Source organism: Passer montanus, unplaced genomic scaffold (assembly GCF_014805655.1).
Source record: "Passer montanus isolate IOZ18808 unplaced genomic scaffold, ASM1480565v1 scaffold39, whole genome shotgun sequence".
In the NCBI taxonomy this organism is placed as follows: domain Eukaryota; kingdom Metazoa; phylum Chordata; class Aves; order Passeriformes; family Passeridae; genus Passer; species Passer montanus.
The window spans coordinates 4,773,830-4,786,695 of NW_024368707.1; the positions used below are offsets into that span (position 1 = coordinate 4,773,830).

The window sequence follows — 12,866 nt, forward strand, 5'->3', positions numbered from 1 at the left end:
AAACTGAAACCAGATTTGATTGTCCCACTCCTTTCTCTTACCCTTTCAGATGAAAAAGCCCTTCTGGTCTTCAAGCATTCCTTTGCTGTGGGCAGGAGGGGCCCTCCAAACATGTGGTTTAGCTTTTTTGAGGCTTTTTGTCACCCTCATTTCTAGGCATTTCTGGTCTGCCCTGCCCCAGTAAAATGCAAACTCATTTATCACTCCTGAAGGAAGACTGGTAAGTGACTGCTTTGAACACCTGAAATCTCAAATGATGGGGAGCAAATGCAGCTGGGGAAGTGGGGTGGTGGGGGGGCATGACTGGAGTGGGAACAGGTTTTTCTGCCTCCTGTGTTCTCATAGTTTGCACACAAATTATGAAGTGCAGGATTCACTGCCGAGTTCCTTATTTGGCCCTGGTGGGGAGGAGGAGTGGCGAGAGGCAGAAAAGCCAGTGCTCCTTGTTTGTGTGGATGCCAGCCTGTGCTCTGCTAAAAAAAGGTGCAGCGAGTCTCACCTCAACAGCATCTCTGGGTGGGGCTGTTCCCACCATCAGTTTCCACCTCCAGCACACCAAGAGCTCAGAAAAATCAAGCAGCTGTGCCCAAGGAAATGTGGGAGCAGCTTTTTTGTCTAGATGTTCTTTGGTGCCCCCTCTTCAGGCCAGCCCAGCCCAGCCGATCTCCTTGGTGGCTCCAGCTGCTGGAAAAATCCACAGGATGCTGCTCTTCAGTGAAAAAGAGTGTAGCACTTGTGAAGATAAGCACAGACATAAATGCTTGTGGAGAGAAACAGCCACGTGGTTAAATCTCTGCTTGTATTTGGGCTGGAGAGAGCTGAACTAAGGCCTGGGAGGAAGCAGGAAGGGTGGGATGGGAGGTGCAGCACTTGTGAAGATAATCACAGACATAAATGCTTGTGGAGAGGAACAGCTACGTGGTTAAATCTCTGTATTTGGGCTGGAGAGAGCTGAACTAAGGCCTGGGAGGAAGCAGGAAGGGTGGGATGGGAGGTGTGCTCTGTTCTGCCTCCTGCCCTCCCTTGATCTTTGCTTTTGATCTGTCCCTCTCATCCCACTGGTGCTTTGGCAGTGCCCAGCCCTGCACTGTTTGCAGGTCAGCTCCCAGAGATGTCCAGGGAAAGGGAAGAGCACTGCTGCTGCCGTGCAGAGGCTGAAATGGGGCTGCAGCCATTGTGGTGCCCTCCTGCCCATCAGAGGAAGGCCTGACTTGTTGGACAGGAGCCGTGGAGGAAAGGCTCTGTGGGAGTCGGCCGCAGGTGTGTCAGGGGAAGGTCTGAGCAGCAGGAATTTGGCATAAACAAGATACTGGGCTTGTCAGCCTCGTTCCAGGCTCTTAGATTTGAGAGCTGTGTCTTTACATGTGAGTTCAGCATGCTCTGTTTCATTTCTGGGATAGTGCTGATACCAAATCAACACCTGAGTGCTGCCAGTCGTGGAGCTTTCTGTCCTCCTGTGGGCTGTGGAAGCTGATGGAAGGAACAGGCTTTGCTAGAGGGACTAGTTCCCTTGGCCTTCACCCAGAGCTCACATACCTGAATCATAAAGGGCTGTGGTATGAAGCTCAGCAGAAATTAGAGCTGAGGGAGCTGATCTGGTTTGGTCAAGTCTTTTCACTGAAGTTGCACAGACCTTTGAGGTGTGGTGGAGCCTCAGGTGCAATGTCGGGTTACATATTACAGACCCAAACCTCTGATAGAAAGGGGATGGAGGTTTTTACTGGGAAAAACTGACCACTTGAAGGGACCTGGCATCCTGAACCAGAGGTAGGCACCTTTTGCCTGAGGGACATACTGGACTTGAGGAGGAGATGCCTCTCCTTCAGCGCCCTTGGCCACATGGACATAGGACACTGAGTGCCCGGAGACAGCACAGCACAGCCACTGCTGTGGGTGTTTGGTGGCTGAGCTGTGGCTTAATTCACACGATTGGCTCTGGTAGGTGATGGGACCAGCCTCACAGCTTTGGACGCCGAGGAAACATCAGCAGTGGGGAGTGAAGTAGGAATCTGTGGGGCCAAGGGGCCACGTGCATTCTGGACATAACAAATGGGGTAAGAAAGAGATTTGTCATCTTCAGCAACTGGCTCCGGAGCCTTGCTTGAAGCACTAGCAGCACCTTACCATGTGATATTGTTAGCTGAATTAATAGTTCAGTGAGACATCTGGCTGTGGAGATCGGCAGGGCTTCAAACCCCTAAACACCTCATGGTGCAACTGGTGCAATGAGCTGGCTCTGCCCCAGGTGTGACCCCTGGAAGTACAGGAGGGGTTGAACTCAAGGGCTTCCAAGGGGTCCTGGAGCTCAGAACAGGTGGGGTGGGTGCAAGGGAAGGGGATCTCTCAGCAGGACATGGTGTCTCACAACAGCATCCAGGAAGGGGAGGTATACTGGGAGTTGGCTAAGCAGAGTGCTTTGATTTGGCTTTCAACAGCACTCCTGAGTTTATGTTGGATTGGCAAGGGGATGGGTTTAGGTTACAGTCCTTTCCGCTACTGACAGATAATCCGCTGGGCAAGGACATCCATTCCCTTTTCACGTGTGCATCCATGGACTGCTGGGTCAGGAGGTGCTGAGGGAAAAGAGCACAGCACAACGTGTCTGCAGAAGCAGGGGTGGTGTAGTGGGGTGATGGCATATGCATAAATCTTTAGCTGTGATCAAGGTTACCCGAGTTGCTTTGAAAAGCTGTAACAAGTTTTACAGCCCTGCTGTGAGCCGGTGTGCTAGTTTATGCTGACATGGTGCTAGGAAAGTGGGGAGTACCTAAAACGGGAAGAAAGCCACTTTCCTGTTTGTCCCCATCTCCCTGTCCCTCTCCATAATGAACTTGTAAAAGGTTGTGGGTGTTTGGGTTCCCCCCAACCCCTGACTACTGCTCACATTGTAGTGTGTGTTCAGGATGGGCTGTGCCGCAAAACTGCCAGCCTGCTCCAAAGCCCCGAGCTGATTTTTCCTTCCTTAGAATCTGGGGACCTGAATGAAGACACTGGACAGGACAGGGGCTTGCTCTGGTTCCAGCTCAGTCAATGTGAACAGCTTGGGGCCCCCAGGAGTCCTCCAAAGTGGCACTGCTGCTTGTTGGCCTCCTGAAGCATGAGGATGTTTCCTGCTTGCTGCAGAGACCACAGCCAGGACAGAGGGAACCATCACTCTCTGTGAGGGTTCTGTGTGGGCAGCCTTAAATACAGCTTAAAGAGGAAGGAGGAAGAAAATTTTTACCTTGTGGATGTGCATTTGAGGTAGCTCAATGCATCCACCTTGCTTATGTATCAAAATATGGAGCAAGAAGCAAAGCCTCAAGAGAGACAGTAACACAAAACAGTGTCAAGTCAGTGGAAGAGACTTTAGAGATTAGGGTGTGGGTTTTCCCTCCAGCATCCTTAGAACATGAAGGCATAAAGATTTAAAAATAAAAAAAAACCCTGAGACACCATAAATTGCTCTAGGCATGAAGCTACTCTGTAAATTGAAACATTTTAAGTCTCTTTCAAAGGTAAGAATCAGGTTTACAAATGCTTAAACATCTAGTCTTGCTTGTCTTTTTTTCCTTTTTCTTTTCATTTGTGCTACCTTTTTAAATAATAAGTGGATGCATGGGGAGAAGGGAGATTTGTTTGACAAAACACACTTGATTCAGCCTCTTTGAAAGTTTTAAGAGACATTCCGAATGGTATGGCCCTTTGGACCTCTCTTCAGCACAAGTCAGATGCTGTGGGCATGCTTTAGAAGAGGGAACAAGAAGGAGCTGATTATATCTGGGGCACAGATGTGAAACAGACCTGCAAACCTTTTAGCTTCTATTTTGTAAAAACTCATTCTTGAGTACTCATAATACCAGATCCTACAGTTGATTATAATTTTGCTTTGTAAGTGGTTGTGAGAAACTGGTTTAGTAATTCAGTAACTAGACTGTGGGAAGCTGTGCAAATTCCTTCAGCAACTTCATCTTGTGGGGACTAAAATGTTCCTCAAACATTTTGCTACTTTTGTTGTTCAATAACCTCTCTTTTTGTCACTGGCAAGAGCAGTGAATTTGAACATTCTTCAAATGTTGAATTGAATCTTAAAGCAAAAATCAAAATCCAACACCAGGCACATTTCAGGGCTGCTCTCTGGTCAAACATCACTTTATTTTCCTACCGTGATACTGAGGGAGGGACCTGATTCAAACTGGGCTTTCTCCAAATTCAAAAGCACATGAGGTTGCCCATGGCTGTTTAGGTGATTTACCACCCACGACCAAGGGAGGGTTCAGTCAGGACAGCCACTGGTGGTCTCTGGCAGGGAGGTGGCTCTCTGGCTGCTGCTGATGTGGGATACCCCCTCCAGCAAACTCAGCTCGTTTAACCTTTAAGGTTTATTTATTGTATGTGAAGCCATGACACTTGTCCTTTGCTCAGATGGCATGGTGGTGTTATTGCTGGTGGCACTGGGTGTTACTGGTCTCTTCCCACAGTGACAGCAATCAGGGCTCAGGGTTCTGGTTCCTCTTCTAGATTTTGGGGCAGTGGGAAAAGAGGTCCACCGAAAGATTCTGCTACTTCTGCCCCAGCTGGTGAAATGGCTTTTCCCTGAGCATGTCCCGCTCAGAATAAAAGCCAGTGACAGCCTTGTCTGGACATTTTTCTTCTCAGAAAGGAAATGTTGTCCCTCTGCATGTTCACAGCTGTGGGGATCCAGCACAGGCTCGTGGCGAAGGAAGGAAGGAAGGAAGGAAGGACGGACTGACTACACAGAAATGGAGAGAGAAAATAAATTCGAGGAGCCAGTGAGGGTCAGAAGAGTAGTATGTCAAGAGACGTGAAAAAGGTGTTTTTTTGTTTTCCATAGCATTAGGGACAATGCCCTTTGAGTGCTTTGCTGATCCCCTTTATCACAGGGGCTTGGCAAGAGAAAGCAGGGAGCGAGGCACCAGAAGGATCTTTGCTTCCATCCCAAAGGCAGTTTGTAATCTGATTCCTGAAATGGGTCTTCAAGCTGCAAGGCAGCTCTGTAGCTTTTTTTTTTTTCTTTTTTTTTCTTTTTTTTTTTTTTTTTTCCCCATTAAACAGCTTAGCACCTTTTAAACCTGGCAGAGTGTTCTGGGAGCTGGGCCAAGACTCTGCCCTGGGCCTGCCCCATGGTCCCCCTTGTCATTAGATGTCATTTTCTACCAAAGAGGAGTGAGAGTCATCCCACAGCTGTCCCCCAGGAGTACTGACAGCCAAGGGCTGCTTTGCTAGAGGTCAGTGGTACAAGGGAGTGGGGAGAAGGCAGGGGATGCTGCAGTGCAGTGGGTTGACCCAGTCTTGGGTCCCAGGTAGGACACAGTCCTGCTGGCCCAGCCTCATTACCGAGGTCAGTTATCCTGACCTGTGTCCTGCTGTGCTCTGCTGTTTCCAGTTTCTAGCAGCTGCTCTTGCACTGCCTGGCATGGATGTACCTGGTGTGTGAAGGCAGCCAGGAGGCAGTGAGCTTTGCCTCAGAGGCCTGGGGTGCTTCTTGCCCGTTTTCCATCCTCCTCTTCAGCCCCCCAAGTCCAGGATCAGTGTGTAAATGGCTGCGTGTGGGACTTCCTCAAAGCCAAAGCTTGGCTGCAGTGGAGAGGAATCCAGATGCAAGCTTGGCCTCTCTTCACGAGACTCTAAGTCAGTGGCAGCTGGGAAGTGATATGTTCCTGTCTAATTAATTATTTTCTAGGGAATAAAAGGCAATGTTTTCTGTTTGGTCTCTGTGATGGATCCATCATTCCTTTAGGTATGATGTGCAGACAGACATGGAGAAGCAGCCGGTGTCCTCGGCTCCGTGTTCACGTTGGTGTCTGGCTGAGCAGCTTCGTTCTGGGATGGGAAGCAGCTGAGATCTCTGGTTTCACTATGGGGCCGTTCCTTTCCCGAGGGAGACAGGAGACTCATCACTCCTCAGAAACATCACAAAAACTGCTGACCCTGAAAACATGGAGTAATCTGCAGTTTCCAGAGTGCCTCCCTTGTCCTTTCCTCCTGCAGCTGTTTCCCAAATGGTTGACATAAACTCGGAGCACTTTTAGGTTCACAGAGCCTCTACATCAGCGACTGCTGCGAAGGCAGAAACTTTCTCCTCCATGCTGCAGCATGAGAGCTGCAGTGTGCTGCTCCTGGGGGGTTTCCTTCTCCCTTGACTGTTGCCCATGAGCAGCACAGGGTGTGCTGTGGTACAACACCTCAAACAAACCCCTCCAGCCCTGTGTCTGGGGACTGGGAGGAGGTGCTGCATAACTTGGTGTTCTTGCTACATATAACGTGTTAAGAGGGTCCTCATTGTCACTGGGGACTGATAAGACCATGTGTTGGAATACTCTGGGTAATAACTTGATAGTGGTGGGTTAATGGTCAGACTCAATGATCTAAGGGTTTTTCTAACCAAAATGATTGAATAATTCTGTGAAGAAACTGATGAGCTTGAAGCACTCGTGATTGGATGAAAGGCAAAATACAATTCCTTTCTTTATCTATATAAAGACCTGTTTAATATGTCTAGTTACCATGCGGGAGCAAAAGAACTATTTGTGAAGAGAGATGTGCTTGTTAAACACTCAGTGCTGCCCGCATACACAAATTTGTATTTTTTAATAAAGGGATTTTTTGCAGGTTCCTCATCCAAATGTGCTGACTGTTTCTTCTCCGTATATAGTGGGCAGGTTTAGGCTGGCTTTGCTCCTCAGGGCCACCAGTGCCTTTCAAATGCAAGGTGTTCCTACTTGTGAAAGAGGAGCCCAGGAGCACCTGGGCCTGCAGTCCTGTGTGTCATCCCCCTACCACTGCCCTACCTGTCCCTGCAAGCAAAACACATTCAAGCTGCTCTCTCCTTCACAAGGGGCACTGTGTCCTTCAGCTGTTTGGTCATGAGGATCTTGGGGTAGACAAGGTCTTACAGTTAAATGGGAAAAGCTTTGCTGCCCACCCATCCTCCTTGCTGCAATCCTTCCTCTGTGGCAATGCTTTCCTGGCTCTTTATGTGATTGTCCCAAAAGCTGACGATAAACAGTTCCAGTTTGTGGGCAAAGACAATGCCCAATGAGAACTGTAGTGGCAGACTGAGGGAAGAGAGAAAGGGCAGCCCCATCCTTGGCACCATGAAGGAGTGGCAGCTGTAGGATTAGCTCTTTCCTGCATAACTCAAGGGAAGCTTTCTATAAACCACTGGCACCACTCCCTAGTATGAGTTCAGCCTCCACACTTCTACATTATTTATTTATTTTCCCCCTAGAGGTCTCTTGCTTTGACATGTTCAAGTACCTGTGAAACACCTGTGCACTTGAACATGTCCCTAGTGCTGTCTGCAGGGTCTACCTGCTCTGCCTGGATAATCTGGGTAAATTCCTCTCAGAGTATCCAGAGTGGGGTACTTCAGAACAGAGGAGCATCCACAGTGGGAGAGGAGCACACAGAAAGTACTCAGGCACTTGGCATGTCTGGAGATTGTGCCAGTTAGGAAAGGCAGTAGAGGAACTTTTCATTATTCTTTGTGTTTGGAGTGACTGAGAGGGAGGCACATGGCCAGTGCAGGCTGCTACCTCATGCATGGTGAAACTGTACGTTTTGCTCCTGGGAATAGCCCAAAAGTAAAGACAAGCTAGTTATTTTCTCAGGTTGTCCCTTAATCACAGGCCAGGAGACTACCAGAGGGCTACTTCTGCCTCTTCTTGCTCCTTACCAGTCTGGGTGAATGAGACTTTGAATCCTGCTCGCTCCCTCTCTGAGCTGGGGTCCTCCAGCAAACCTTGAGGAAAAAGCAGAAGGAGAATGCTGGGCACCCTGTCAGCCAGCAGAGAGTAGGGTGTGAGTGGAAGACAGGAGGAGACCTCCATGCTGAGACCACACTGAATTTCAAGACTTTTGAAAATTGTTCATCACCCCAGAGCAAGCAGTTGATTGTTCTCCCTGAACAAACTTGGTCATCTTCTAGGCAACGATAAGGAAGCATGGAAGAGTAAATGGTTGACCTGGGGGCTTTGCTGCCTTGTCTATACTTCTAACAAGCTGTGTCTGAAAAGCACATGTTGAGGGTTTGATACTCAACAAGGAGCTAGCTTGGCCTACAGTCATCTGCCATGTTAGCACAGTGCATGGAGACAGAGAGAAATCCACCTATGTGTTGTTCATACTGGTATTTTCCACCAAGGGGAAATGGCACACATGGGAACATATCAATACTTCAGCTTGTTCATATCAGTAGTTTCAAGTTTCTATTTCAGCTAATGTAGAGAGAGGGGGTCAAAGAAACTGATCAACAGGCAGGAAAAAAAATCTATAAAATCTTGCTTTGCAGTTCATCTGATAAAGGAAATATATAGTGTGTAGACCTTGTTTCTCATCAAGATTCGCATTTGTGTAACTGATTCTTCTGTCCCTCACACTTTTATTTCCCCTCACATCACGTACCTCTGTCCGAAGCCAGTATAAGGATGGTCAGAACAATGTTTTTTGTTTGTAGCAAGAGAAATGTGTACACCACCTATGCTAGCAACTCTGAACAACTGCAGAACATCTTTATAAATGTATTTATAAAGATAACACCATCTCTGAACTCTCCATTCATTGCACTATTGCCAAACTAATAAGAAGCTAAGACAATTGAAATCTGCCAGCATGGGAAAGCAGGGAGACCTAATGCTGCCACAGTGACCTGCACATGGATGCTGCTGCACTCGCCAGGACCCAGGAACGGACCCTGGGCTTTGTGAGTGACGCCCTTGACTGCAAACTGGTGCCCTGAACTCCTTCTCAGCCTGCAGCCAAAAGGGGCTTCTCACATGGGATATCTGAGTCTCTAAGCAGGGAGTAACTGCAACTAAATACTCAAAAGCCAAACAGCTTGAATCCCTCAGCTGCTCACACCCCAATGCAGCTCATCCACTATCTAATATGTTTGGATGGATGTGTTCCCTCCTGACATCTTGATCATGGGAAAAGATGCTACATTGGCTTTGGGTGAAGAGTCAGCAAAAGGTCATGGGGAATAGGAGTGCTTCAGGGTGGGCTCCTGTGGATGTTTCCATTGGCTTGGCTCAGTGCCATGATCTTCAGACTCAGTGGTTTGTACTCACATTGGGCTCCGAGCTGGACCAGCCTGTCCGGCAGTTCAGGAACTCAAGAGCTTTGTGTCTCATATCAAGGCCCCTACACTGACTCCAGCTGTGGCCTCAGCCTTCAAGAAGAAAGAGATTCAGACAGGGGACCTGGTGTTTGGTTTTGCATTGCACTGCCAGTCAAGAATATCCTGTCATTATGTGGAATCACTGAAAACTTTAATAGCATCCCTAAAACCTCCCTCCCCTCCCAAAGCATTTTTCTGGCTCTTAGCATGTTAGGGAGTAGCTACAGACTCCCGCAGCAGAACTTGCAGGATTGAGTGGTCTTGGCAGAGTAGCTGCAAAGGGCATTGTGTTTAATAAAAGGGCTAAACTTTACAGTTAGGGTTTTCCCTATGTCTTGAAGTGAGATTTGGTCTTTGGATGTTAAGTGCTGGGCTGATGAACACAGAAAATACAAACTGGCTCCCTGCGTCCCTCTGGCAGCAAGCAGGCAGGCACTTTTCTCCTGCCCTGGGACACTCGGGGCAGATTCCCTGCAGATTCCTACTGTCCTTACTAAGGAGGCATGATTTGCAGCGGTGCTGGGTGCCTGCAGGTGCTGCCTCCGCAGGGCAGGGGCAGTCCCGCTGGCTCAGCACCGCTGGGAATCAGGCAAGGGGCTCCCGGCAAGGGCGAGGGCAGGGGGAGCGGGGCCGGGGGATAAAGAGGAGCAGCGGTGCTCGCTGATGCTCAAACATAGGTCTTCAAATGGAGGGACCTGCCGCAGGGCCAGGGCTCTCGGGCCCCACAAGTCAAACTGCACAGAGTCACAGTTAGTCGTCATCATCGTCATCATCGTCATCGTCGTCGTCATCATCGTCGTCGTCATCATCATCGTCGTCATCATCATGATGATCACTGCTATCATCATCATCATCTTCGGTATTTATCTTCCCGGAAAGCACGTCCTCTATCCAGTCCTCCAGCTCCTCGGCTGTGGGCAGGTCATCATCATCTCTGATGTCCATCCAGACGCTGTCAGCCTGTGGGGAAGGTGAGGAGGGTTAGCTGCCCTCAGGGACACAGGGAAGAGGCGGGACACGGCTCTTGGGGGATGGGGGCTGGAGCACTGCTGCGATGCAGGGCATTGGCTCCCTCTTTCCACAGCCTGTGAGCGTCTCTCTGCCCATGCATTGGGATCCCCACCTTCCCCTGGAGTGCTGCTGTGTCTGACCAGGGGCAGTGGGACTGGTCAGCAGATTTTCAGGAGTGTGTGGTGCTGTGTGCCCTGATGAGATGTGTGCCTGCTGCTTATAGCCGTGAGCAGGAGCTTTGCCCACCTGATGCGTTCCTCACTCTGTCTGGACAGCTCTGTAGACTCCAAGTCTACGTAAAGAGGTATCAAAGAGGCCTCTGCCAGCACCCACTGCATCACCCCAGTCTGCAGGGCATCACAGTGGTTCCCTCCTTCTATCCACCACCCTTCTGGGACCTCTTCCTGGGAGCCCTCACAACCCCCTGCCAGCAGCACCCTTTCTCCCCAACCTCTTTTACAACCACCTTTGCCTCAGGACCTTGCTCTGGACTCTCCATGTGTGATAATGGTTCCTGCTCTTGGAAGACCCTTCCCTTAGTTCATCTCAGCCATGCTCCCATGCACATCACAGGTCTCAGCTGAAGAGTGGTGAGAAACACCAATGCCCTGGACTGCAGGTGCCCCTGCTCTTTCCTTCTGGCTGTCTGCATTACTTCCATAAACCAAAAGGGATGGGAGAATTCAGTAAGAAGACAACAACAAATTTGTGACTGTTACCCAGGGACAGCAAGATTATTTGGTCTTTGAGGTCTAGAAATGAAAGTTTTCTCTCTGCTTTGCTACAGGTTCCTTGGGTAAATGCCTGGATAAGCCCCTTTCCATTCACTGTCTCCCCTCCATCAAACAGGATCAGCCTCCTATTTTGCAGAGGTGCTGTGAGATTATCTCATTCAGCACTTGATGTTGCAGAAACAACTTCACATATCAGAAGACAACTACCAGCTTTTGCAAATGCATCCAACTTTTTTCCCTGTCTGTAGTATTTAATTCTCTTTAATTTATGGCTTGCTAAAAAGCCAGACTAATTTCTGCTCAAGGAAAGCTGTGTCTCCCATACAGTATTTTCTTCCTAAGTCACCAAAAGTGAAAAAAAGAACCCTGGAGAGGCATGCAGTCCTTGCTTCACTCAAATGTTAATGTCCCTAACCTCAGGACTGTCTGTGCAGAAAAAAGTGACACTTTTAAATAATGGGAAGAGGAGTGGCTCCATTTCACCTCAAGAAGGTGCTGTGCAAATAAAGCAGTGATATTTTGCAGGGCATCATGGCCCTAGTCCTGAGCCACAGTCACCACAATGTGATGAGCCAGTTGGGACTGCTGGGAGCTCTGGTGTTTGCATTGGCAGGTTTTTACAGAAGTGATGGGGTCACGAGGGTTATGTCCACTGAAGCCAACAGCAGTGTTTATTTTCACTCTGTTGTGTAAGTCCCACTTTGTACCTGTGTAACTTGGCTGAATGCAGTGATGTAGCACTGAAATAACAAAATGAGCTCAATGTTTGTTTTAGATATCACCTGACAACCTAGAACTTTCTTAAATCTCTCTTGAGAAATAAAGAAAGGACTTAAGAGCAATGAAATAAAACCTGCAAATACTGTAATCAACAGCCTGAAACATTTACTATATCAAAGCCAGATAATGCATGAATTTTTACAGGTCTCTGAGTGACTGCTGAATAATAAGGCACATGTTCTTACCTAATTCTGCTTTCTCATATGATTCTCATGCCACTGATAATCCCACTTCCATGAACTTTCACTGAGTGCAGTTTAATGTAGCTTTGACGTGACTTAAACATGACCGGTCACAGTAAATATAATGAAGGGAGATACTGTAAGAAGGGCGAGTATTAAGGGCATAAGTCTGGAAGACATGGGTTCTCTTTCTAGCTTATCCATTCATTTCTCTCATGGTCTTAGGTGACAGGTGCTATTTTGGCCCTTTTCCCTTTTGTCTCTCCCTTAACAATTCTGCTAAGAAGCATTAACTCACTGGGTCTTCACTCTCTAGGTGTCTCTCCCGTGGTCTGGTGGAGTACTGCTCTATTACAGGCAAAAAGCTCACATGCAGCCAGGGCTGAATCTACTCCCTGACTCCCAAGTCAGCCTCTCAGCTGCCTCAGTGGGATGAGCAAGATCCAAGGGCTCTGCTTTCTTCATGACACCATTGCTTTGCTTTCCCCACCACATCTCCCATGTTACAGCCTTGCAGCATCTGTTGTAACATGGGGTAGAACCATCCAGTGCACCCTTGCTGTCCCTCTTTTTCTGGGGCAATACAGGAGAGAGGATATGGAGGCTGGAAGCGAGGTCAGTGTGGAGCCAAACCAGCACCCAGCCCCACACATTTGTCCCAATTTTAAGTCCCTCTCTGTTCTCTTCTGATGAAACATCAAGCTCACTTATGACTCAAATTTCAAACATGAAGTCAAGCACCAATTTACAAACACTTCTGCGGTGGAGAGATTTCTGCTTCCAGAGACACTTACATACCCACACAGGTTAAAGAGATTAAAACAAACACCCAGCACTTAAATGTTAAAAATAAACTAAGGTAACAGTTTAGGCAGCAGCGTGCTGCATTATGGGCTCTCTGATCATCTGGACTGCTATTGTCAGAAAGAGGAAAGAATGGTTTCTGTCTGTGTCAGGGATGTTACATTGCACTCAGCAGCTCTCCTGAGATCTCTACTGGTGAGGGTCACCTGGGTCCCTCTCCCACCTGCCTGAAAA

The 12,866-nt window shown here is 48.4% G+C and overlaps 1 protein-coding gene across 2 annotated transcripts in view; it reads right to left on the reverse strand.

Annotated features, from left to right (window-relative positions):
* Positions 1-8,363: 8,363 nt before the first annotated feature.
* The window catches only part of CASQ2 (calsequestrin 2), a 35,238-nt gene continuing 30,735 nt past the window's right edge, over positions 8,364-12,866 (reverse strand). For both annotated transcript variants that reach the window (XM_039717900.1, XM_039717899.1), the window contains exon 11: positions 8,364-10,081. In XM_039717900.1, the coding sequence (XP_039573834.1) occupies positions 9,872-10,081 (210 nt within the window). In that variant the 3' untranslated portion in view covers positions 8,364-9,871. The remainder of the gene's footprint in view (positions 10,082-12,866) is intronic.